Source organism: Opisthocomus hoazin, chromosome 5 (assembly GCF_030867145.1).
Source record: "Opisthocomus hoazin isolate bOpiHoa1 chromosome 5, bOpiHoa1.hap1, whole genome shotgun sequence".
In the NCBI taxonomy this organism is placed as follows: Eukaryota; Metazoa; Chordata; class Aves; order Opisthocomiformes; family Opisthocomidae; genus Opisthocomus; species Opisthocomus hoazin.
The window spans coordinates 58720925-58748127 of record NC_134418.1 but is presented as its reverse complement, the minus strand read 5'-3'; the positions used below and the strand labels follow the sequence as shown (position 1 = coordinate 58748127).

General features: G+C 42.7%; 2 protein-coding genes across 15 annotated transcripts in view; one reads left to right on the top strand and one right to left on the bottom strand.

The window, feature by feature from the left end:
* NFKB1 (nuclear factor kappa B subunit 1) overlaps nucleotides 1-17677 on the top strand; it is a 60938-nt gene extending 43261 nt beyond the window's left edge. For both annotated transcript variants that reach the window (XM_075421443.1, XM_075421442.1), the window contains exons 13-24: nucleotides 506-595; nucleotides 1507-1698; nucleotides 4327-4468; nucleotides 7720-7834; nucleotides 9921-10122; nucleotides 11313-11482; nucleotides 12329-12431; nucleotides 13317-13441; nucleotides 14263-14329; nucleotides 14654-14826; nucleotides 14962-15139; nucleotides 16793-17677. In XM_075421443.1, coding sequence (XP_075277558.1) covers nucleotides 506-595; nucleotides 1507-1698; nucleotides 4327-4468; nucleotides 7720-7834; nucleotides 9921-10122; nucleotides 11313-11482; nucleotides 12329-12431; nucleotides 13317-13441; nucleotides 14263-14329; nucleotides 14654-14826; nucleotides 14962-15139; nucleotides 16793-16980 — 1745 coding nt within the window. In that variant the 3' untranslated portion in view covers nucleotides 16981-17677. The remainder of the gene's footprint in view (nucleotides 1-505; nucleotides 596-1506; nucleotides 1699-4326; nucleotides 4469-7719; nucleotides 7835-9920; nucleotides 10123-11312; nucleotides 11483-12328; nucleotides 12432-13316; nucleotides 13442-14262; nucleotides 14330-14653; nucleotides 14827-14961; nucleotides 15140-16792) is intronic.
* MANBA (mannosidase beta) overlaps nucleotides 15217-27203 on the bottom strand; it is a 57877-nt gene continuing 45890 nt past the window's right edge. Inside the window, exons 17-18 of one of the 13 annotated variants that reach the window (XR_012764051.1) lie at nucleotides 18154-25771; nucleotides 15217-16394 (exon numbers count right to left, since the gene is read on the bottom strand). Coding sequence is in view for 1 of the 13 variants with exons in the window: in XM_075421444.1 (XP_075277559.1) it covers nucleotides 25547-25771 (225 nt within the window). In the remaining 12 variants the exon portion in view is untranslated. Of the gene's footprint in view, nucleotides 16395-17723; nucleotides 25772-27203 lie in introns of those variants that run through there. The other 12 variants (XR_012764056.1, XR_012764057.1, XR_012764055.1 and 9 more) reach the window with 12 other exon arrangements.

The window sequence follows — 27203 nt, the reverse complement described above, 5'->3', positions numbered from 1 at the left end:
TCATAAGAGCATTGCCTTGAATCTTGCAGCAGAGCATTAAAAACCTGTCGATCAGGAAACGTTATCTGAACCACCGTACCTTTGCACCCCTTTTTTTAGAGCAGGGGATGCAGCAGCAGTTTTCAGATTGTTACATGCGTTGCTAGCAGCACATCTGTAACGTAACAGCAGGATACAAATCTGTTGTAATCACAAAGGTTGAAAAGCATGGAGGTAACTTGTGAAGTCTTAGTCGAGGCATACTAGTGATACCACTTTTGTGCGGTCTTATGGATGTTGAGATAGTGAGTGTCGCTAGCCAACCATCTAGAACTTCTTTGGATTTTTGAAGGGGTAGGGGAAAGTTTGCCTTCACTCTGGAAAATTAATTTTAATCGGATGGAATACAGCAGAAGGTATGTAGAAAACAAACTTTCAGTTCTTTAGGTTCAGCATTCTTCCAGATGATGTTTTCGTTGCTTTAGGGTATAATTCTAATAATTCTTCACCTTTTTCCTTTCTTTAGGGTTCAGTTACCCTTCATATGGATACTCTGCTTTTGGAGGGATGCATTTCCACCCTGGCACAACAAAGTCTAATGCTGGAATGAAACATGGTAACAGTAAAAATTTTTTTCTTGCAGCAGTTGAATTGAGTTTGACCATCTTTATTTTCTTTACAGTATCAGCTGAAGTGTCATGCAGGTCTAGCTAAGTGTGCTGGGGAGGGTTTTTTTCGTAGTCTCTTTTCTAGAACCTCTGCCAGTGGAGGCGTATGTGTAGATTATACTGCCCTGCTTCTCTTTAATTCTCTCCAAGTCTAGCTTAAAAGCTGTGTGCATCTTCCATTTTACTGCTAACTCCTGAGAAGCAGTCACCAGAACCCCTCAATCAGGTTCTGTGTTCAGTGTATGTTTCGAGCAACAACCGTTTTGCTTGCTTAAATGTGCCGATTACAGGTAACCCAAGGACTAGACCAGAGAAAAGGTATCTTCCTGTGGTGCCGCTGTCTGGTACTACATGGTAGCCCAGAGAAAAAACATAAAAGTCAATGGAAGAGATTGAATTAATAATTAAAGGCATTCTTGGCTTCTTAAAATAGGCAACTCATTTTAAATCCACATATTGAATACTCTGTAGTTACTTGCAAAGTCTCAGGGTTGAATTTGCTGTCAGAAGAACAAAAGTAAATGTGAATAATTCTGCTAGATTTCCTGGGAATACTTCAGACTTGCATTCTTGTGTCATAAAAAGAGAGGTATATCTATTGATACATATAAAGGTTTGTCTTCAAAGCAGAGGCTGTCAAAAACATAACGTCATTTTAGAGCAAGTTACATTGCTATGACTGTCCACATGCGTTGGCATCTGCAGTATTGTGATTCATGAGTGTTTAACGATAACACCTGTGTCAAAGTAAATTTTTGTATTGAGTTCTTCAGGGTTTGGTTTTCGCTAGTTGATCTTCATCACTTGCATAAAAAAGAAACAGTATTGGACACTAACGAAAACAAATTTTTGTTTGAAGGACTATCAAATAGCACAGCTGAACAAGATGGGGGGAGCTCTGATAAACAAAGTGACAAATGGGACACGAAACATGATGCGAAGGTGGAAGCTATGGAGAGGAATGAGTGCAGAACCTCTGGTGATACTGAGGAGAGGGAGGATGCTCCTTCCTGTAAAACTGAAGTAAATGAAGCAGATTGCAGGTGGCAGGGTAAGTGACAAAATAAATGTGTTTAGGGTAGATCAAACCGTGATGTGGGCAAAGCTGCTGTTAAAGGCCTGAAAACTCCATAAAGGTCTGCGTGCCGTTTTCAAAATACAATAATGTCTCCTGGAGGAAACAGGAGGGATTCCAGTCCCTCAAAACTAAGGTCCCTCCCCATACATAGTTCTGTAGATAACCTTCCACCTTTGTATTGCCGCTGGGCAGCTGAGCTTCTGCTTGTCATGCAAGGAGAAGAGATAGCTTAGCCTGCTGGGCACATTTAACACTGCTTTATAATAAACCTGGGTGAGAAGCACTAAAAGCAGTGAAGGTACATGGAGTACAATTCAGCAGTTGACATGGCTTTTGATGTTTGATAGGCTTTAATGGATGAGTAAGTGGATGTTGGCGTGAATGTTGCAGTAGTTCTTCCCTGAAATTCTACTATTAGATTGCATGAAAAGTAGCGTTAAAGGTTTGGATTTAAAATATAAATGTATCTGTTCCCATGTGACAAGTACATGCTAAAATAACACTGTTGGATAGCAAAGTCTTACGTATCAAACCAGTGGACAAAAGGGGAGGAAGGCAAGAGTAGTCACTAGAAATGATTTAGCAGTAGAGTTGTAAAATACACAAAGACTACAAATCACCCTTTCCCAGACAGTCTTCCTTTTCCTGGGTTGTTTTTTAAAAGAGTTGGTGGTGATTTTTTTAAAAGCATTTGAGTAATCGAGCCTCTCATAAATTTAACAAAACAGCAGTTGGACTAGAGAGATATGGTAGTGGTAGGAACTGAGCAGGAGGGAATTTTTTGTTCTTGGCCTTTCTCAAGTTCAGTGTGATCTAGACCATGTTTATTGTTCCCTCCTTGGTCAGGGAGAGGGCACACACTAGAAACTGGCTTGGGTCACCAAAATCATGTAGTAGATGGGTTGTAGTTGTAAAAGCCTCCAAGAGGTAGCTTCTTGTGATCTGAAAAACCGATGATGCTCCTGAGAAAAGCTGAAGAACTTGCCGTTTGCAGTTCTGGTTGTGATAAATCCTGTGATTGGTTCAGAGAGTAAGATCTTTTGCCTATGTGTGAAGAAATAATAATGTCCGTGTAGCAGTCAGCAAGGAGGGGCCTGAATTGTTGACCTGGTTTCCGAGCAATGAACATTGTAGGTAGGAAGTTGAATGTTTCTTTTCTTTATCTGTTGTAATGGCATGAAAAGAGGCAATTTCAAGCTCCAGGTTATATGAAGAATAGATGCAGAAGAACAGGCTCCATGAAGTGGCTACTGCAGGTTAGTACATTTGGGTATAAGACTAAAAGATGCTATCTTGTAGTATTTTGAAGGGTATCTTTTCTGTGTGCTTGATAGCAGAAACCAGGGAGGTTCAGCATCCAGTTTCTTGGACTTTGGAAATGTCTATAATGAGAAAAGACTGAACTGCTTAACACCCTTTACGCTGGGTATATATCCTGAACATAACATCCATTTAATGCTGCTATTTAGTTTTAAGAGGTAAACAGCAAGTATAAATATGTCAGCCTGAGCATATAGTATAGGAACTGCAGCGATGTATTAGCTAGAACAGTAAGCTTTGTGTATGGCTGAGCAAGTCTTCGGCTTACAGGAACGATGTATTCATGTTCATCAGGGATACACTTCTAACCCAGTCTAAATGCCCAGTTTTGTGTAACTGGAAATCCTGGGTATTCTTTCCCTGTGTGTTTTAAATTACAAAGTCTGTTTTACTTGTTTGCTATTAGTAATTTCTAAACTTACAAGGCTTTATAGAAACATAAAGCTGTTTAAAATACAGGCTGGTTTCAGATGATACTGCTTCCCAGAATGACGGCTATGGTTTGAAAGTTTCATCTGTTTCATTTTCGCTGGTTTCTTGCCGATACAGAACCACAAAGGTATCGACAGAGCAGCTAGAGTGACTTTTTTTCCACAAATGAGTTTCTTTCTTCCCCTTTCTCCCTTTTGCTTCCGCACCATGACAAATTCTGCTTTTTGAAATCTCAGTGGTTGTGTATTTTATAAATCTAAAATTGAGATACTACAAATAATGAGCATTGTAAACATTGGGATGTTTTAAACAAGTGAACGGACTTTCTGTGCCGCTGCTGTAAACCGGGAGAGACTGCATGGTTAGAGTCGGAGAGGGGGCACAAAGCCCTGCATTTATTCCATAGCTTTTCTGTGAGTTTCTGTGCAATATTTGACAGGTCACTTCAGCTTCTTGTGCCTCAGTTTCCTCAGTCTAACCTACTCAGAACTGCACGGGAGGTTCTATCCAAGCAAATCCATATTCCTGCTCCTTTTGTCTCATTACACACAAGTGCCCATCAGTGCAGTTAATTCTGTGCAATTCAAACTAAAGGTAGCTTCCAGAGTTTGACTGTTCTCAGGATTCCTGCTGCCTGAGTGCTCAGCATGCACTTTGTTTTTCTTCCAAGGCACTCATTCCCTCTATCCTTACCTCTCAGGAGCAGTTAGCAACCCATCTCAGTGAATCGATTGATAATGCTTGGTGGTGTGCACTTCATATTTCTTTGGCAGTACAAATGCCTGTCAGAAGAAGATGGTGTTGCGAGTGAGACAACCGAACTGATGAAGACAAACCTTTGTGTTGCAGATGGTGGGTTCCTGGAGAAGGCCATGCAGCTTGCCAAGCGTCACTGCAATGCTCTCTTTGATTATGCTGTAACTGGAGATGTGAAGATGCTGTTGGCTGTGCAGCGCCATCTCACTGTTGTCCAGGATGATAATGGGGACAAGTAAGTTGGCCTGTACTTACTGGGTTGAAAGTCATGTTTGTGGTGGTAGGATGGTGTGGTCAGTGTGTTCTGTCCCCTGTGGGTGCCGATGATGGATCACAGCACTGCTCTAACCCAGTGGATATCATTCTCCTTTGTGCTGTCTGGGAGAGGTACAGCTGCGATTTAGACATTTTTGTTGCATTTGCAGAAAAGTCACTCGCACCACAAAGTTCACTGATCCAGTACCTGTCAGAAAGTGATCTGGTCGTTGAGGGTATGTTGAGCATGTTGTGAGTTTGCCTCCTTAAAATCTTGACTGAGCATGAAGTGCTATGCATGCATCATGATACGCAGCTGATGGCGGATACTCAGCTTTGTGCTGAAGGAGAGGGCCCTGCTTTTTATTCCATGCAAGTCCTTAAGTCTTCGTAGGAAGCTTTAAGTTACAGCTGGAGGGTCCGTGCTGCTTTTCTCTCACTGACATCAGGTGCTTCCCAGAGGACGGTATTTTGCTCTCGCCTACATCCGTACTGTACTTTTGTTGTCCAAGGGATTGCACAGATGTTTGTGGCGGACTTGGCTGCTAATATTTGCTTATCAGTCCTCAATAATGTGAGCAGTAGACATCCATTTTGTTCCTCTACAGCTATGCAGATCCTGTGGGACTCAGGAGAGTGAAAGAGAGTGAGGAACTAATGATGAGTAGTTATTTAAAAGCAAATTCAATGGAAATGGCTCTAAACACATGCAAAGATAATCTCTTGAATAAGCAAGTGACATTATCACATCCTCACTTTTTAGCTGGCAGGCTTTTGGCAGGCCCTGTGCAATCACTTGTTTCCTTAAATTGCAGTATTTTGTACAGTAGAAGCCATAGCAGCCTGAAGGTGTGTAGGTAGATGGAAAATTACACATGATGGAGATGTGCTTTCCCACTGTTTGATTACTCGTGAGAGGCCAGTACTTCCACTCCACCTTCAGTGAGAATAGGTCTCAGATTACTGATAACCAGCATACGCTAAGGACTGCAGAATCAGAGATCGCTCCTGTACTTGCTTTGCTTTCCAGCTGGCAGCCGTATGTCTGCTTTGAGGAAAGCAGGAGCTAGCAACGAGGCAGGAGCTAGCAACAAAATCTGGTAGCGCTCTGGACAATACAGCCTCTGTGGTTTTTCAGAAAAAAAAGCGGGGGAGGGTAAAGGAGTATTGAGCAAGTAGGACCTGCATTTAAATATCAATAAGATGCCCCTCAGAGTTGGACTTGCGAGGCATTTCAACAAAGTCAAAATACTTTTCAGAATGATGGTAAACAGTTGTTTTCTTTCTGAGTCAAGAAGTACCTGCAAGTATCTGAGGCTCAAGCTCATAGCGCCTTTCTCCTGTGAGCGTGTAATACATCTAAATTACTCTGCAGCTTTTTAACAAAACAAACTTGTGATGACTGTCTTTCAGCTCTCTCGAAGGAGCTGTTAAAAAAAAAAGTTAAAATTTGTAAGTCAGTTTTCCTAATTTTCACTTAATCTTTAAAATTATATGGCAGAAACTTATCAAATTTTTCCTTAAGCTTTTAAAGAAATACTGCTGTCAACAATTTTGCTCATCTTTCATCAAAGTAGTATGTAGGGAATGAAAATACCTTTAATGGGACCCTGTGTTGTGTTTCATGGCTTAGAGACAAAATACGTTAATCTGTGATTAGCGTGTACTTACAGTGGGCACTCAGTAACACCGGCCGTTGCTGCATTTATACCAGTACCACTGCTCTCCAGAAGCCTGACGGTATCATGGCACTCTGCCTCCACAGCAGTGCAGAAATGCATTTTTTGATGTAGGACTGTTGAAGAAATAGAATTGACTGCCCTTTCATGGTCTAGTCAGCATGTCTTTACAGCATCACATGTAGTGGCAGGGTACAATTAAAATAATTCCTACAGGAAAGAGAACTAAAGACAGTAGAAGAGAAAATTCGTTTCTGAAGTGAGATGTAGAAATGAAATGTCAGCGTGATAGAGCATAACAAGAAGCATCTACCAGAGAGCAGAGGAACAGGTCTCTTATGGTAGTGGTGGGACTGTCTGAACAGCATGAGGAGAGTTGAAGGAGGGAAGGTGCCATGTTGCTGCCGATGGCAGTGCCCAGAATGAATAAAACAGGCCCTTCAAGAGTGAGTTTGGTTTAGAAATTTTTTTTTTTCCATTTTCAAAATATCATCTGGTTTTGAGTGCTCACAGTCTCAATTTCAAGATGACTCTACGCCCCGAATGGCAAGGAGCTTCTTTTTCTGATGAAAGTGTAGATCTGAGTATATTCAGGCATTTCTGGAGCAGCGTAACACACACACCTGTTCTATGTTGATATTTTATGTCAGCAGCACTATGCTAAAAAGTGAATCTAGAAGTTAGCCCACATCTGTTAAGGGAGAGCTTGGCAAGATACGTTTCAAAACAAAGGTCATGACTTTGTAATGAACCCTGAAGGGAATGAGACAACTCCAGCTCTGCTGGGGAGGGGTGATGGGATTCACAACCTGCTTCTTTCCTGGGGTCGATTTGCAAGTGCAGCCCTTCTGGCTGCTGGTGAAGGACCTGGCTCTGGAGGCGAGCGCGGGAAAGGCCGTTGCATTAACCTGGTGGAAGTGGTGAAGTGTCTTGCTGTGCAGAGTCACTCATGTCCCAAAACAGGTTTTTCCTTTGGCATGACAGCTCTGGCCACTGCTGCGAATCCTGTGGCTGTTAGTCACCAGGCCTGAATCCTTAGTCATTTTTCTGTTTGAAAACGAAGAAAAGAAAAACCCACAGATCTGGGGAAACCCCCAAGGGAAAATCTGCTTTGGTGACAGAGGCGCCTGTGGAAATTCTGGAGGAAGGTTTTAACAGTAAGAGGTGTTCATGTGCTGCATAATTCAAAACATGAAAAAAAACACAAAACAGCAAAGAATCTGGGGATTTCAACAAGTTCTGAAACAATTATTTTGTGCTACAAAGTTTCTATTTATTAGACAAGTAGACAAGTTATGCTCAGGACCAGGGAAAGCCATCCTGAGTCTGCTTTTGTGATGGAATGGTTAAACACAGTTACCTTCTGACTAGCTGTTTTTAATCTTGGGATTCATTTTAGGTGCTGTTATTTAGTGCTGAAATCATGACCTCTAATGGTGAAGTGTTTATATTGGTTAGAATTCAGCCAGCTCTGCAGCAAAACTTTAAAATTTTTGTAAGAATTTGAAAATAGTGTGAATTTGTTTATTTTTGTTGTTGTTGTTTGTTTCAGTGTTCTTCATTTAGCGATTATCCATTTTCATGCTGAGTTGGTGAAAAACCTGTTGGAAGTGATGCCTGATTTGAATTATAACGACATCATTAACATGAGGAACGACCTTTATCAGGTGCACGTTTGTGGTGGTATAAGTCTTACTGATTGTTCAGCCAGCAAACAAGAAATTGCACAACTTACTGTCTGTCTTATTTTTCTTCTATTTGTTGGAATGAGCCCAGATCAAACTGTAATGCAAATAAGTTTAGAAACACAATGGCGTATTGCAAGGTGGTGGGGGAGCAAGAGCATGTTTTCACTGTTTCACTTCATAACTCCCCTTGATGTTAACAGAAACATCTCCATATATCATGAAGAATCATAGAACAGGCCAAAAATACAAAATTCTTCAGTTCATGTTTTCATTATTTGGCTTCTCCAGTATTAAACCAGCGGTATGGATTACAGTATGCCACCTCGGGGCTCTTTTGGCCTTTCTGACATAGAGTAACTTGGGATGATGAGCCAGTTGCGGCATCATCAGTTATCTGTAGGCATGTGGAAGCTGTAACAAGCTATGCCCTTCCTATAGCCCATCACACAGGCACCAAGATTTCCCTTTCATTTCTAGATGAACATTATAGCAAAACAAAAAAAAGCCCATCCCCATGGCTTGTACCTAGTAGGAAAAGAGCTCTTAACTGCCAGGCACAAGTCTCAGCTTCATCTGTGACAAAGTTTGAGCTTTTTGTATTATAACAGGCTTTAAAAAGAGCTGTGGAAACCTGCCTGGAAAAAAATCTCCTTTCAACTGTGCACACGATTCGGTTGTCCCAAAGGTAACCAGCTGGAGGTTACATGGCAGCACTCTGGCACTTGTGTCCTTTCTTTTGCTGTGAACAGTAAAGGCAGGTTTTTATTCTGCACAGATAGTCCCAGGGGGTTTATTTTGACTTTTTTATTCTCTTTCACGTTTCATCTTTACGTTCATATAAAGCAAATTTGAAATGTGGAGGTTGACGAAAGCAAGCAGGAGATTCTGAATTGAATTCTGTGCCCTCTGTTTAACAGAAACGGGAAGCAAAGGCTGTGCTCCACACAAGAAATAAATCTCAGACTACCAGGACCTCTACAGCTATTCCTACCTTCTACTTAAACCTTAAGCCAGTGGTGGGAGGGAATGTGGGCCTGGGCTAGAATTTTCCTTCCGTACAGGTATTATGAAAGCTGAACTGTACATGTACCCTATAGATTCAGTAATTAATTGCAAGTATGTTGACAATCTATTGACAAACACAAGCTTATTGTACAGAGCTGGAATTAGTCCTTTTTTTATAGTCCTCTGATAAGGTAAGGATAATGATACAGAGATGGAATCATGTGCAATTTTTAGGTTATTTTGGTGTTCGAAATATGATTTCCCAAACCTTACTGGAATGCCTTGCTGTTTAAATACATGTATTTCTGAGTGTGTTCTACATGGTGCTATTCACTGGCAAGACTGTCAGGAATGCAGTGTATAATCAGCCTCTGGAAATACTGGAAACCTCCCAGCCTGAGAGACTTTTGGTGCTGCAGGTGTCTTTGCACACAAACGGAGAACGTGCAGATAGAACCAGCTAGACACGTGCTGTGTAAGTGCACAGTTGTTCTGCACTGTGACAAATGCCCAGAACAGCAGGATTTTCTTCTGTTCTGTGCAGTCACGTTGAGAGACGGAAATGCTAAGCCCGTGGCTGCAAACCTCCTATGCAGGAGCAAAGTCAGAGCACAGTTCAGTGCCAAAGGCAGGCTTGAGCAGGCCCTGGAAAGTATGGGTGCGCTCTCTGCGGCTCCAGCTCGGCTCTGGGGCAGCTGAAAGCAGGGTTACAGCGTCTGGGGGGCGCAGGCATTACCTCATTTCCTGCGTCCCTTGCGCCGTAGCGCTCAAAATAACCAGGTCGGTGTCCTGGCTTATAAGAGTAGGCAAAATCTTTGTTCCTCCCAAAGTCTGACTGCTGACACTGGCAAGGCAGCTTTTATTTCCAGTAAGTAGAAACCCTGTTTGTAGTATGCAGTAGGAAAAAAAAAAAGTACACATACACAAGCTTTTCATTTCTGTTGGCTTTGAAGTGGAGTAACATCGTCTCGCACTAGCGGCTTTTATAGGTTTAAGAGATTTCTGTAGAAGTGAGGTAGCTGTTGTTTATGTTCTCATGGCTTGCTTCTGTCACTTCTAGACGCCCTTGCACCTGGCAGTCATCACAAAGCAGGCAGAGGTGGTAGAAGACTTGCTGAGGGCTGGAGCAGATGCCAGCCTTCTGGATCGCCATGGTAATTCTGTCTTACATTTAGCTGCTACTGAAGGAGATGACAAGATTTTGAGTCTGCTCCTCAAGCATAAGAAGATATCTCCGATGGTCGACCTTTCCAATGGTGAAGGTATGCTAAGTTAATGGCTATATTTTACACTTACCAGACACACAAGCACACCTCAGTTCCTGCCGACACAGTGGTTTTACACAGGTAGATACAGACATGGAAACAGCATCTTTCCCCATTTTGCACCTGCTGTCCTTGGCTTTTATATGCCTGCAGTCACAGATGAGAGAACACAGACATGCGGCTTTTCTGGTTATACAGAACATGAAGACCGGCAATGGCCATGTGACACAGTATGGATTTGAATTTTTGTTACTGTATATTCTTTTTAATCTCGCAAAACTTCAAGCACTGTCTTCCTCCTGAGATACCTTGTGCAATCACCATTTAAAAAAAAAAAATCCCTCCAGAAGAAAATGTTTGCTCCTCTCTAGTGAATGAAATCCCCTCAAAAATAATTTCTGGACCAGTGTCAGGTTTCATATCTGGTACTTTGTGACCATGCAGCATTAGAGCCTATAAAATAACCACAACACAATTCTCCCATTTGTCAGTGGTACAGGTCATTTGAGTTTGGTACTCCCACTCTAGTAGGTAGTAAAATGTCTGACCTAAAAATATCATTACGGGAATCAAAAAACTGTATGAAGTTCCTCAGAGAGAGGGGATTTTGGTTGGGTTGGGGTGGTTGTTCGGTTTTTAAATACGAGGCTTTGTTACTCTCTTTTTGAGCTGGTGCAGGTAATCTTGAGGTGATAGGGCAGTGTAACCTTACAAGAGGATGATACTAAAAAACCCAGTTATTCCCTAGAATGTTTCTAGAAGAGATGTTCAGTAGCAGATGGGGTCAGTGCAGGTTACCTGTTTGTTTAGTAGCAAGATGCAGATTTTCTTTTTGAGGCTGCTCTCCTTGGAGGCAAAGAGGTACTTGAGGTGAGCTTTTTAGTTTCTGCCTTCTTTTCTACCTTGTAATTTGCTGATTTTATTTTTCTTAGGTTTGGTTTTTTTTTCATTGCATGGCTTTGATTCGCCATCAGTAACACAACTAGTTCCAATTTATGCACAAAGAACATTCTCATTAACACCATTTTTTAGTGTATAAACAGGCAAAGTAAGTCACTTATGCTTAGCAGTAGCTCTCACTCATTTTACAATTCTCATAGATGCGGCCACTTCAAAACTCACTATTCTGACATTTCCGTATTTTTCAAATATTAATGCATACAGTGGATGGGCTTTGTTTTGTGTAGGTCTCAGTGCAATTCACATGGTGGTGATGGCAAATAGCATGTCCTGCCTCAAACAGCTGATTGCAGCTGGAGTTAATGTCAATGCTCAGGAACAAAAATCTGGACGAACTGCGTTGCATTTAGCTGTTGAACACGAGAACATCCCTTTGGCCTGCTGCCTTTTGCTTGAGGTGAGAGCAGAATTTCTTTCTCCCAGGTCTTTTCACTTACATATTTAAAAACTCTTGAAAATCCTTAAGGGCTTCAGAGGAACCAGCAGTAAGGGGTTTTTCCTGTTTATTGACTCGATTACTTAAATTGGTGTAATGGCAAAATTATTGCTAATGTTGTTCATTATTACTCGTTCAGCACTGCTGGTGAACCTTTTGCCCAAGGTGAGGGATTTACAGTTTGTGACCCTGCCCTGACCGCATGTGCCATGTTTAGTTTGCGCAGAGTAATCCCCGCAGCCAATGAAACTACTCATGAACCAGTTAATCGCTTCATCTTTGTGAAGTGGAATGTGTGTACAGGTGTGCACAGATAGTTGCATATGCCTATAAATATTTATCTCGTCCCTTTAACACCTTGATCGCAGTGTGCCTGACTCTGCACCCCCAAAGCTGGCCGCAGCAGCCGCCCTTGGTGCGTGTGTACCCGTGTGCCAGCAGCCTGCCCGCTCTTCTGAAGAGCAGCAGCAGAAATGGCAGCATTCTGCGCGCACCCATTCCGGCTCCAAACGCCACGGGTAATTGGATGGCAGAACTATGACGTGGGGTATAAAGTGGATTTTATCGACCTGACCTGTTTGGGTTTATACACTGTGCCGCCTGCTCTGACACCGGAGCACACAACCACCACCTGTTCCTGCAGGCAGACAGTTGGAGTTACTGCCCAATTCCTTCTTTTCAGACAGTGATGGGAGTTTTCATGTGAACAGGTGTGGAATGGTGCTTATTTGCACAGTAGCAATGTTTATGCAGGCCTGAGTCTCTGCAGCTGTACTGTACTCTCTTTGTCGTTCAATAAAAACGTAGGGCGACGCAGATGTGGACAGCACTACGTATGATGGGACGACACCTCTTCACATAGCAGCTGGAAGGGGCTCTACAAAATTGGCAGCAGTTCTCACAGCAGCAGGTATGAAAACGGATACTTGCTGGAGAGTTTTCTTTCACAGTGGAAATTCAGGTTAGAAGAACTGCAAGCAGAAAAGAATGTGCCAGTGAACTTGTTTAACGAGCAGAAGAAATCAGATGTTAGCAGCGTGGCTGGTTTTTCCTCGGGAAGGGCCTACTTTCAGGTGCTGTACTACTCTTTGGCACCATCTAATGGCTGAAGAAAGCAAATTACGTTAGTCAAGGAAAAAATCTCTAGAGCGCTCTTGGAAGTTTTTTGAGTATTTCTTTTGTAGCTTTTTTACAGCTGAAGCAGAGAAGAGACCTCATTACACAGTTGGGATAAGTGTTGGACTGTTTTAAAAACAAAAAAAAAATAGGTCACTGCAACACGAGCTTGTTAGTGTCTCCTATTTCGTATCGCTGTGGAAGATTTAGCTTTGAATATGTATTGGAACATTTTTTCAATTGTATTTAGACCTGATTTTTCTCCTTTGAAACAGAAGTCCAAGCCTCCCATTGCTCTGGCTGTGTGCTTGGTCTTTCAATTCTCTGACACTATAAAAGGAAGCACCACACCCTCCTTTCATTACATACACGCTGCGTTCTGTGTGAGCCAAGAAGGGGACTGGAAGTCAGTCGCTGGCATTGTTGCTCTCTCTTTGGGTCCTAACACTCTGCTTGTCATTTCTCCCTTCTTTATTATAGAGAGTAGCATTATGGAGACATGTGACAGCATTTAACTTCAGCTGATAGAAGAAATGATTTGCTGATGTAATATAAAATGTAATTTAGCTTCAGTAGATAAATTAGCAGACTTGCCTTTCAGAACTTGGAATGTATGTTCTAAATATTGTTGACCAGCAACTTGAAGCCCTATGATATTTTTTGCGTGCTGCTTTTCCAGGTGCAAATCCTCACGTTGAGAACTTTGAGCCATTGTTTGATCTAGATGATGTGAAAGATGATGAAGATGATGATGAAGGGATTGTGCCTGGAACAACACCACTGGATATGGCAGCCAACTGTGAGGTATGTGGTCTGGTTTTTTTTTTTCTTTAATAACAAATGATAGTTCAGCTCTTTTCACTGCATCCACTGTTATTTCAGTGGTGACAAGCTACTAATTTGCCATCAAATATTAAACTAACTCAGCCACAAAAAAACACCATAAAATAGCATTGGAAGAAAGCCCCACTTAGCAGATTACTTCTGCTGAACAGGAATGACCAGGCGCTTCTTGAAATAGTTGCACTACAGCCTTCAGTATGGAAAAGGACTTAACTGGTTGGGCAGCTTGGGTTCGAAGGCCCGTATTCAGAGACACTCTCCAGTGGGTTTCTCTGGTGCGCGTTCTGCAGAATTTCAGACTGTGCACGTAGGGAAAAGACAGTCTTGTGTCCTACCCAAACAGTGATTAGGCTGCACATCCATGCTTCAGTAGCTGATTACATGCAGTTGGTTTGGTGGGAGTGTAAGGTACAAGCAGTCAGCATTTCTAACCACATAGCCTTAGGTGATAATGTAGCCCAGGCTTTGTTTTAAATTACTAATTGAAGATAGGCAATAACTCCTCACTTAGCCACTGATACTGCCACTTATTTACTGCAAAGACTTCCTCTGTAGCTTGAAAACAGTTGCCAGATGGCATGGCTAAAGGTAAGGGAGATTAACCTCTCCAGATTTTTCCCTCACACTTTGCTGTATCTTTAGTCATACTGATCCTGGGACAGACAAAATTGCCATTTACAGATGGAGTTAGGGCTTTACACAATACTACTGAGTCTTGTCAAGATAAATAATGGACACTAACCAAGTTTCTGCTAAATACTGACTTTAATGTATTCTCTTAGGTGTATGACATACTAAATGGCAAACACTACAAGCCAGCAGTGGTTTCGGAGGACTTACTGACACAAGGTAACATCTATAAAGACTTGACAATATCCCTCTAGTTACTAAGTAGTGAAAGTGTACTCTCAGAAGCCATGGCCCTGCACTAGCTTGCAACTGAAGTGGGGAGGGAGAAGAGGTGCCCTCCCACTCACTCGTTCAGAGAATGAGCGTGATTCTGTTAAGATGTAGGTCACAAGGACACAGAGGAGTATATTTTCAGTATACATGAGTAAACACTGGGATTGATGGACACTAGAATACTCTTTAACGTGGCTTTGGTTCTGCTGTGAAATGAACTGGTGCATGATTTGTATACATAATACGCTAACATATTTCTCTGTTCCTCAGGACATTTGAGAGAGCTGAATGAAAGTTCCAAGACGCAGCTTTACAAACTACTGGAAGTGCCTCATCCAAACAAAAACTGGTCCACTCTAGCACAACATCTGGGTCTTGGCACACTTAATAATGCCTTCAGGTTGAGCCCTTCCCCATCGAAAACTCTGCTAGATAACTATGAGGTAATGCAGCTGCAACAAGTTGTAAAGAACACACAGACATGTAGGGAATGTTGTCATCCTGCATGGTGAGACAGTGCAGCCCTTCGGTTTTAGCCAGCCTGGATGATGGTGAGCGTATGGTGTCTTCCCTCTTAGGTTTCTGGAGGTACAGTGCAAGAGCTGATTGCTGCTTTGAGACAGATGGATCACACAGAAGCCATTGAAATCATTCAGAAAGCACTATGCATCTCACAAGGCCCATCTCACCAGGAGGACAGTACAGCGAAAGCTCTTCCGTCATCATCACCACCCACCTTTGCAAATGGAAGGACAGGTAAACTTGACAGCAACACATCAACAGCTTTATTAAAAACATTTTTTCAGTTCTCCTCACCCCCTCCCACCCCCCCTTGGACTGCTGATAAATTGCAGGGTTTCTTACACACAACGCCTTCAGAAATGCTTTACTGCAGCAGGACTTTCTCGTCATAGATATTTGCTAGGCCTAGAAGAGAGGGGGAAAATGGGCCATTTGAATCAGTAGTCCTGTATTACCGTATTGATGATTCTGGCTCCCTTTTCTAAAACCAGACATCTGCCATTTACCGATGGCGACTCCTGGGATGTACTGGGGATAACCTAGGGGCTGATCTCCCAGGCCATTACCTTTTGACACCCACCCCCCACCCCCATCCCCGATAAACCAAAATGTTTTGGGTTCATAAACTTCTCTGTGAGACTTTGGTATTAAATTCCTCCTTCCACAATGCGTGACACTCTGAAGTGGCCCAGTGTTTTGTAGGCAGAGAGGGTGGGGATGGTTGGGGTTACAGGGAACCCCCAGCAGTCATGCTGTCCAGCTGTGTCCTCAGAGCAGGGCCAGTCTAACATCACATGAGGCTGCCTCTCTCATGTCCAGCTGAGTCTGGAGCATCTTCACTGATGGAGGTCCTACGGTGTTTTTGGGCAAGGGACGCTACTAACAGAAAAAGAGAGGTTGTGAGAAGGCAGTAAGTCACCAGGGATATTCAGTCACTGCCTGGCCATGTCAAGTAACAAAACCCTTTTTCTTGATGCTCTGTTCGAACACCAGTAGTGCTGCCAGCACCCTAGCGTGGAAATGTATGCCCTGGGTGAAAATACTGTAGGTATTTCTGGAAAAAAAAAAGAAACAACACAGTAACTCCATTCTGGTCTAACATTGCCAGTTTACTCTCTGTAGAAAAATTGTTTGTTCAGTCACGGACTGAAGCTTCGTACCGATCCAAAAATGTGCCTGTACACATCCTACCTCTTTAGGTTAACCTTGGAGGGTAAGAGGGGTTCTGCTGCTTTGCAATGTGAATGGCCTGCATCACGTCATTTATTTTAAGATAGTTGTTTAGAAAAATAATAGTGAACGCTAATATGCCAACCACTGCTCTAGTCACACTGAGCCCACATCTTACCTGCAACTCAGATACAGTTCTTTGGCAGTCAGGCATTCCTTTTCTGGATTCTGCGCAGATGGCAGCTGCTGCTGACTTCTTCCTATTTCAGACTCGCTTAATGAGATGAAAATTGTTCAAGTATTTATCTCAAATCTGTAACTGAAATAACACGAGGAGGTTTTGGGAGCCTCATCCTGGGGCTGTATACTTGCACAGAATCCAGGAATCTGAGAACCAGAGAACCTTTTGCCATGCTACTGCCACACTCGGGCAGTCCTGACTAGTGGGGTGACAGCATTAGTGTCAGCAGAGCACCATGCTTCTTGTCCTGTCCAAGCTCCAGCTGCAGTCGATCTCTGCCAGCAGCGCATCAGATCACACGTTGTGGTCAACTGAGAACATTCAGCACAGCTTTTCCTATTATAATATCTAAAGTTAGAGTTATTTTCCTGTAGAAGAGCTTTAACCTAGTGGTTTGCATTCCTTAGGCTTTTCTGAAAGCAGCATTACTGAATCAACACAAACAATAATGAATGTCCCTTTCCTCTCTCCCTCAGGCGAGCTTTATAATGGCAAATTTCAAGACAACGAAAGCATGTGTGACAGTGGCGTGGAGACCTCCTTCCGCAAACTGAGCTTTACTTACTCAGACTCTCTGAACAGCAAGTCAGCAGTAACACTTAGCAAAATGACCCTGGGCTACAGACGTGAAAGTTCAGTGCAAAGCAATTATATAGCCAACTAGTAATACTCAGTTAGAAACATGCAGTTACAGGAACAAGCGTGACATTTAAAATTACATTGGTGTCATCCTGGCCAGAGGAAACTGAATTCCCAACCACAAGCGCGCTGGAGGAACCACACGTGAACCTGAACCAATGGCAACTTCAGCACGTGGCTCCGAGCTGTTGCTTCCTGCCTCAAGTACATCTAACTTTGTTCATTTACAAGCCATGTACAATAACCAGGGCTCTACTGCCACATTACTACGCAGGACTAGACACTGTGAGTGACTGACTGAGCATTTCTGGTTTGCGAGGATTTTCTTTTTTAGATGAAAATCACTCTATTAATGTATAATACCGTCACTTAATAAAAAGAGGTAAGGCGTACAGCGCAATCAAAGGATACCGTTTCTAGCTGCTCTCTTTGTAATTTTGGCAGCACAGTTGCATGAAAAGAGCTCATAAAATAGCTGGCAGAGAAAAATCATGACTTTAATCACAATGACAACTCAGAGAGAGAAGAGAATCCTAAAAAAGAATCTTGTATATTTCAAATAATGTATTTAAACTGAAAACTTTGGTGCCTCTTATTCAAAAAAAAATTCAACTTTGGCATTTTCCTATTTGTAAATAGTGTTTTTTATATCTGTTCCTTTTTTTAAAAAATGTGCTTTTTAAATGCTTATTTTTATTTTATAATAAAAGCCCAAAATGAAATCCCTTCTCTACGCTTGCTGTAATTGTTACATAATGTTTCAAGTAGAGTTATTGAAGATTGAGGTATTGATACAAGATTATGCTGATTTCCAAGTACTAAAAATAAACACAGGGTTGCAAGCCACCTGTCTTAAAGCTTGAGTATCTGCTGTGGTAGGAGACCAGGAGCATCAGCAACTGCGGAGCAGCTGCGCGTTGCCTGTGCTTCTGACTCGTGGTCGCTTTTATTTCTCATAATTATGGCAGCAGAGAATCATTTACAGTGAAAGCAACTATTTAGCATCTCAGCAAAATTCTAATGAGACAGAGGAGTTTCTAGATAGCCCAAAGAACAACTAATGACTGTGTTCCTGAGCAGTATTTCTTCTTGTTGCATGTTACTGCTGAGACGGTGAGTGTAACCGTTACAGATGTTGGCCTTACTAAGAATACCAAAATCAGATTTCATGATGAAAAAGTAACAAGCAGCATCGTACCATCGTCACCGCTTGTTATCAGTCTTGGCACAAAGGTAGAGACTGACTGTGGTGTTCTTGGCTCAGCTTAGTTGTCAGCAACCTGGGTGTCACTCCTGAGAAAACGAATCGAGATAAACCTTGAGAGTTGTTACGTTTAGAGCAGTTTTTGCTGTGATGAATTAAACCATGAGTAATGAAAAACTTGTGAAATAATATCATATCCCACTGAATTACTGAGTACGTTTATTGGTTCCAAAGAACAAGATGCATCAGTAGTTAAAATGCTGTTCTTTCTTCCATTATTGTATGGATAATCTACATATGCAGTGTCACAGGTGTGTGGGGTTTTGTTCAATTAATGTACTTGTGCAGTGTTCTTTGCATTCCAGCTGTAACAAAAGCAGGCAAAGGTTCTCGTATTCTGGGGGTGGAGGAGCTTTTTGAGCTCTTGCAGAGCTGCTGTGCGAGTCAAGTGCACCTTCTGCTGCCACAGAATTTCCAGCATAACTCAGGGGGCTGGCAGAGATACCTATTGAGGTTTCTACAATCCTGCAGGTCACCACGGCATCCTGGCTGTTTGATTCACGCCTTTTAGCCTTATTTCTGACCAGCTCTGCTTTTAAACCACTCCAAGACACCGGGGTCTGTATTTCCTTAAGCACCTCATGACGAAATGCTGCATAACAGCTATTCCTCAGGTTAGTGATCATGCAGCAGGACATCTCTCCTAGGCCCTGTGTATTCAAGTGCTTTAAATGGCAGTCTGGCAACTGCTTTCCTAGCAGCATCAACCAACAACCTCAAACTGATCCTTACAAGCTGATTTTAGGGGTTTGTCCTTCTGAGTGCTGGCCACTCTTCCTGTCGCTTTGGCAGTGACTGCACAGATTTATCTGGAAACACTTGCAATATTTAAATGGATCAATATTAAAATAAGAAAGATTATCTAATTAAGCATTTTTTTCCTGGAATGTAGTGCGGTGTAACCTTTGGGAATCCTCAGTCAAGCTTAGTATTAAATTAATTAGTGAGGATCAAAATCTGAAATAATTCTAAACAATCTGCACTTGCAGTAATTGGAACTTGCTACATTATTTTGTTACTGTACTGCACTAATAAACGCCAGAAACCTGTGGAGTGCAGCAAAAGTTGTGACAACAGAACACTACGGATCTTCTCTACATTTGATGTAAAAAGGAATATTCAGAAAGCAGAACTGCCCTTGATATGAGATTGGCTGCCACAGCTGCAAGTTTCTGGCATCACCCTGGGATGCATTTACAAGCTTGGAAATGAATGTGATAGTGGGGAGTTGCAGGCAGAATTCTGCAGGAAGGACAGGAATCTTACCTGCACGTGGTGGTGGATGAAGTGTCTTTTCTCCCTTTTCTGGGCAAGTGAAATGCTGTTTTCCTACACTGAAGGAAAAAAGAGCAACTCTTCTGGCTCCCTCCACCTAAGGGGCAGGAGTGGTGGTGCCAGTTTGTTAGCGCAGGGTGCAATGGTCAATACTCGCCCACCAGCCACAGGTTTTGGCTCGTCTGGAGCGTGTGATCATCTCTTACAATAGAGCGGTTCTGAAGCAGCTGGGAAAGGCATGGTCTGAGCTTTTGCTGGCTTCAGAAGATTCCTACAGCTACAAGTAAAAGACAGCACAAATTAATTCCCGAGGGCTTACTTGTCTGCATTCAGGGTTGGGTTATGAAGCTGGCTGATGCCCCACTTAGAGCCAGGCTGTAGTATGTACGTTAGTCAAAGCTGTAGAGGCTTCCTCATGGGCTCATTTAAAAGCAACCGTTATAAAAAATTTTCAGCCATCCGTTTACATTTGCTATTTCCATGATACAGAGGAGCACTAGCAGATCAGTGGACTTCATTACACACTGCGAGGGAGAACACTTGTGACTGACTTGACATCAGTTAACCTGTGGCCTGCAGCAGCACTTGCTGACATTCTGGCTGAGTCAGCACACACAGACGCGCACGTGCACCAAGTAGTATCATGCCTTCTGGGCTAGCAAATACAATGATGTTTGCCAGAAAAACAGGAGCATGACTAACACCTCACTTGTTTTTCAGATGTGCAGTCACCTCAGTATCTTCTTGTCTTCAGCAGCCCAGGCAGGCAACTATATGTTTGGCTACTGTACAAACCAAAATCTGTGGCCAGAGCCCTCCCGGATGGGTAGTTGATGGCCAGATACACAAACCACATCACTGTCCTCAGCCCTGGGCCTGCTTCTTCATGGAAGCTCTGCAGCTCCTCCCCAGTGATCAGGCTGGGCCACCCAACTCCAGCTTCCTACCACCCTACCAGTACCACGGAACACCTCTTACAAGAGATGAAGCTTTCCACTCACAGGAAACCACCTGAGGGCTGGCTCACACCATCGCTCCTTTGCGGTTGCCGGGGAAGTGAGCTGAAGCTTAAATCCTGGTATGTCAAGTGCTAGTTGGCAAGACAGAATCACAGGGCCAGCATGCCCGAGTATCGCTATCTAGCATATTTACAATGGGCAAAGAAGGACTGCTACACCATGAGGAGATAAGCCAGAATGCTGGCAAAAGTCCGACAATCCCAGTTTGCCAAGAGCTATCAGAGGCCAGCATTTAAGGTTTTGATTTTTCACCACGATGCAAAAGGATTGAAACTTTCAGCTGCTGCATCTGAGAACAGCGTGCTTGACACAGACCACGCTCATTCTTATTTAGAGTTCCTGTTCTGGATTACCCACCTCCCCGCTGGGCCAGAGAGCCTGGCTCGATCCACAGGCCAGTGGTTCTAATACGCAAGGGTAATGTCCCTTCTACCACAACCATTCCCTCAACAGAGCCAACCAGGTCCCCAGCGAGCCACAAAGTAAAAAAGCCACGCCAAGAGCGAGCAATACCGAACCGCTTTGCACTCACAGAGCCCTTCAGGAAAGATCAACTTCCAAAAGCAGATCCCCCCCGAAAAGGTCCTGATAAGCAACCAGGCTCACCACCTTCCTCCTGACTAGTCCTCAGGGTGTGGTTTCCCTTCAGGCTGCAGCATGTTGCCTTCACTGTAATGGCCCACACCAAAGACACCTCTATTTTGGCTACAATGCACACTAATAATCAAAACTGGTATTTACAGGTCGTTACTAACCAACTCTACTTCCTACAGTAAGATGGCCTTTCCTCAGTGTTGGCAGAGGCAAAACTTAAGTAATCTCAAGGTTCTGTACTCTTCATTTTTGTTTTTGTTTTCCACCCTAATTAAACTAAATTGGGGCTTTCACATCACTATCCTGTAACATCTTAACTGGAAAACAGAGTTATGTAAACCCAGTTCTTTGACTGGAACATGTCCTTAAACATTCAAACCGCAAGTTCCTGGATGACTCAGCTTACCCCTCAGAGGGTAAGAAAGAAAATTGCGATTCTGACAACGTAAAGGCTGCCTTGTAAGCTGCAACTTTACTGAGAATAAGAAACTCACTGGCCTGTTCCTCTGCACCTGACACTGCTACAGGTCACCGAAGTGGTCTCTGCTACTCGTCTCCAAAACCAAGAGGACTAACAGAAGTACTGCAGACAGACGTGCCTCTAAGGCAGAAAAGTTGTCCAGGCTCCAAGGTATGCAAACCGCAGGTAACAAAGACTGACAAAGAGCTATGAACGCTTACTTAGAGAGGAACTATAGATACATTCACATGCTTCTTTCCTGGAAAAGATCTAGAAGAACTTGGAAAAGCTTCCAAGGAAATGCTGCAGTAAACCGGAGCAGAACAGCTCTTCCTTACATGGCAGAAAGTACCAACAAAGAGGCTCAGAATGGTCCCTGCAGGTCCTAAATGGGTTCAGAGCCAAATCTCTGCCAGAGACCAGTTTTAGGACCATGAATTAGCCAGTGCCATACAGCTTTCTTCCAAACCTGCTCTCAGGTTCTGTTCTGGAAGGGCATTTGTCATGGCTCCTGCTGAGGGGAACTCTGCCACTTTTTCTGTCGGCAGAGAACAGCCCAGCAGGAGCTGGAAAGCAAACAAAAGCCACCAGCACAAGCAAACCCAGTGATCCCTTGAACAAAATGCTGCAAGGCTGCACCCTGAAAGAATGCTGATGAGGCCATTCCCCTCTACTGTTGCCACCAATAATTCAATGACACCGAGGACAAGCCCCCATGACACTTACCAAATGCTTTTCCCAGTGCTCCTGCTGCTGATCCGCAGCCCATCAGACACAACTGGCAATACAGGTGCTGCCGAGTGGCTGCAACACCACTCAGGTGGCTAGAGAAGGAATGTGGATAGGAGTGAGGGATGCAGCCCTCTTCACTGTTGCATTCCTGTCTTTGCCCCGATCTGAGACACAGGCAGAACCACACCACCAAATATAGCACAGTATACAACGGCGAAAGTACCAAGGGGAAATGGTTAACCAAGGTACACGTTACAGCCGCTGCTGCACAGGGGAGAGGAGAAAATAGCATCTATTAATACATACCTACTACAACACCAGGAAACCAAAAGAACATATTAAGGATATTAAGACAATAATGGAAGTGAACCTCCCCCATTAAATTCTGTTTTGAGCTCAAGCATTTGGCCTAAGCAATTGTTAATCTTTCATAACAGCAGCTAGTGCGGAATTAAAGCTTTCCAGTGAGAAAGAATGGACCCACTCTTTAGGGAGCACCTGACCTTCAAAAATAACAACAATTTAAAAATTGTCTGAACCTTTTTATGCCAATCTGGCAACTACAGAATGCAACAGCAAAAAATCCTATTTTATAAAAGAATGTTGTTCTGCATAACAGTGCTGACAGGCGTTAGGTGCCCAGCCACTTCATCAATTATTCATCACGCACCATGTCATTTCTTTCATGATTTTGCCTAGAAGTCGTGACAGGCTAAACAAGGTCACAGTTATCCAAATTCACGGTTTATGGCTTCCAGCAGTCCAAAAGCTCCCTTCTATATCTCTGAAACTTCACTCATATTCCGAGATGCACTAAGAACAAACGTCACTGACCTTCAGATAGTCCTCTTGATTGTCTTTGAAACAAGTAATTCTGTCAAAGTGTTATTTATTTAACACTATTAAGTGCCATTTTTAAATTCTGTCTAGATGTTGCTGGGAGAGACATTTCTACATCAATGTAAGACATCGACCAACCTGCCCTTCTCCTAATACACTGCAGCAATATTTATTAATCATATTTATTCCATATTTTCTCCACATTTTTTCATCCTTACGTTGTATTAATTCTGTTGCTGCTTTAATTCTGCTGATCCCAGGACACTGAAAAACCTGAAGGATTTTTTTTGTATTGTTGGCCCAGGATGCCTCTCAGGTAACTTCTAAATTCCTTTATCAATGTCTGCATTTTCTAACTGATAAGTTTTATTCATGACTATCATTTTCCCTATTTATTTTATATAACCTATAAACATTGGCACATACATGTACATATTTTGACTGCTTTCATGTTTTCTTTCAACTAGGAGAAGTTCTGGACCAGAAAAACCCTCCTATGCAACTGCAGTTAGTTGTTTTGGTGACCTAATAAAGCATTTGTAAGCAACTCCTATTTATCTCATGTCTCTTTCGTCTTTTAAGTTTTCCCTCTTGCTCAGGAGTATGTCAGTTTTGGTTAATGCCCAGTTCAAAAAGCACTAGAGACTGCCGAGCATCAGTCAGTATGCTCATCTATCTGGCCATTAAAACTGTGATTACTGCAAGAAAACCACCACCAGTTCGCAGTTCTCTGACCCATGGAATACACAGCCGCTCTCCCCACATGTGCTCCAGACCCCCAACAAGCATCATCCACGTGGTGTTTTTACGACGATGATGGACATCACCAGCAGAGATTGTTCAAGTATCTTCTACTGTAAAGTGGTGATTTTGCTAGGTGCTTTGCAAGAAAATCAATACTTGCTTGCACTGTGAGAGGATCCTTGCAGAACCCCAGCAAGATCCCAGCTGCATTTCAAACCACATCTGACAGACAAGCCCAATGTTTAGCAAGCTGCTCAGGGCTCTGTGGCTTGGATTTCCTCGCAGCCGAGCCCTCAGGCTTTCAGCTCCACAGGCTACAGCAGCCCCTCATACTGAAGCAAGCATATTTTCTTTGTATCAAATGCCAAAGCGAGATGACACTTCTATGGGCAACCTAAACATTTTATAAACAAATTACTCCGAAAGAGAATAGAGGGTGAAACACCATTACTTCATATGGACTAAGGCGTTCAATGTGCCACCACATCTAATGATGGCAACCGTGTCTTCTACGGGCAACCCCCACACAAAGAAGCAAAATTAAGATGTTGAGGTTTTCCTTTGTTGGAAAGGGAGAAGGATCAATGTGGAGCACAGGGCCACTTGTGAGGAATGCCACGAGGTAACAGAACAGCTGTGCAGCAACATCCAAGCGAGAACAGCATCCCCTGCACTATGCATCTACCAGAGAAAATGGAGTCACTTGTAACGCTGTGATCCTCTCACATGACCATTTCTTCTCCGTGCTGCCTCCTTTCTCTTTGCACATTTGGTCAACTCTTCTCCCTGTTCCCTTCCCCAGAGCCAGGCGTATCTCGTACTATGCCACATTATGCAGGATCCCATGCAGCAGCAGCAGGTTTGTGGCTGCACCTGCAGCCCTCTGGGAAGAGACAAAGCTAGATGCAGAGCTCTCAAGGTTATTGCTCAATGTTGCACGAGTAGAGAGAAGAAAACAATCTCCTACTCAATTCCCCTTTCAGAAGGGGAACAGATCTGCCTGATGTCTGACTAGACAGCCCAGGTTTCATGTCTATTTGGAAGCATACCTTGCAGGAGGCAGGCAGGACACCTGATGGCTCAGATGTGACAGCCACAGATCTGAAAGGGTAGGAGTAGTGCTCTCCTGATCTGGGTGCAGATAAGATCAAACCACTCCAAGTAGGGGCATACATGTGGGGGTGGTCTCAGCTTCACTCCCTGCCCTTCCCCCTTGCCCCCGGCATACCTTGCTGTTATCCTAAGATGAATTTCCACTTATGGCACAGTGAAACTGGAAAAAATAGGGATTTTTACAGCGATAGTCTGGAGGTGCATATTTGCGTTGCCTCTTAGTTCGGATGAATTCACAACTCCAATCTCATGTGAACTGGAGAACTTGGACTAGCTCTCTTGCACCGACTCACCCCTCCCACTTTGTCCATGGAAGATATTTTCCCCCGTTACTTGAGAAAGCCGTACTTTCAATACACCACATATATTATACGCAAGCTTTGCTGTTGACATCTTTACATTGAGCCAGCAGGTAAAATTCACACATGACAGAATAGACAGTATGTTCTCCAGTCTGCTCAAGCTGCGGGTCACTTCAACTTTAGTCAAATTCTTCTGATTTTTTTCCTCCTCCTCTTTCACTCCTTATCCAGAAGGAAATGAACTATCCTCAGACAGCGTCCACCAGAGAGGTCAAGGTTAGCGACTTTTCTAATTCTTCAACACTGGTAGGTTCCCAAGGATAAAACATGACCACTTTCTTCTTTTCAGTCATGAGGAAACCATTCTCACTAAATCTGCCCTTTATACTCCCTACATCCAGAGAAACAAAAGGAGCAATTGCAGTGGTCTGAAGAACAAATATATAAGTGTCATGTTGTTGGGATACAGAGGCCTGGAAGATAAATTAAAAAATTAAATAAATAAAATAAGATATACATGTTAAAGCAGAACCCAGTTACACCCAAACTGGGAAAGACCCGCATGTCAGTAAAACGGAGTAAATAACCGTGTTTGGTCAAAATTACTATTCTCTTTTGGAAGTCTCTTCTGGAACAAAAGGTCAAACCAACAGCATTCCTATGTAAAAATCATGCAAAAATTGCAAATGTTATTATAGCCTTCCTACAGAATACTACAGATTGTGGAAAAATGCCATGTAGTGTCACCACTTTACCATCTTCTTATGAAAATAACTGAATAAATGGTAGTCTGACTTGTACCTATACTTACTACAGTGAAAAAGTTTTGTCCTTCCACGAACATACTTGGCTCAACCTATAAATTCACAGCTACTAAAGTAGCTGGCCTTTCCAATTACATTGGTAATAGAAATAGACAGAAGCAAAAGATGGTAAAAATCACAGTAACACAGTAGGTCACCTCATCTAAATGGAACACGGCAGTGAAGCCCTTATACTACATTTAGAAGGCAGCTATGTTGTGAAATATCAGAACAAGGTATAATGTTTTGTATTAACTTCTATCGGTAGTTCATCTCAGAGAGGCTTACAAGCACAACCAGGATGCATTTTCACACAGCACTCCCCATTCACCATCATGAATTATGCTACATCATTTTCAAATACCAAATAAATACTTATAAAAAGCAGACAAATTATGTTAAGTGCAGAAAATGTCCCGCTTACAAGAGAGACAACACTATTCATTTTTAAGAAAAAGCACACATCCTTTACATTTTGTGCTTTCTGAAGAAACACTAAAGTCTTCATGTTTTTTAAAAGCAATGCTATGAAGGGTAGCACTTGGATTAGCAACGTATTTGAAAGTCTAGTTAGTTTATTAGTAACTATGTACAGAAGCACCAGCTTCTCACAAAACAGAATAATTTTTTAAATCACAGCTCTATACTTCCTTAAAATAACCACTTTGCATCTATCCTTGCTAGCTATCCTTATTCGTTAGTACTGCGGAGACAACACAGCCATGGGAAAAAGGAGTGAAATTTCCCAATGATGCTCCAGTTGCAGAGCTTTTATTATTGATGATGTCATCCACAAAAAAACCCAGCATGACTCAGACTCCAGATTGTGCCACCAGCTGAAAAAAACCCCAAAACAGGCTGATATCTTTCCTTTGTATACTCAGGAGGCAGACCATGCTGTTATAAAAGAGATAAGAGGGGAAAATCTGGCCCATTTTCTTTTTGTAAAGCAATTATGCTCGTCCAGATTCAAAGAGATTAAAGACCTCTATTCCCCCCTTGTTTAGCTTAGCTCTAAAGAGCAAAGCTGCAGTTTGGAAGCCAAATGTGAGAATATGCAGGTCCTCATCCTGCCAATCTGCTGATTAAGAATTTTGCAATA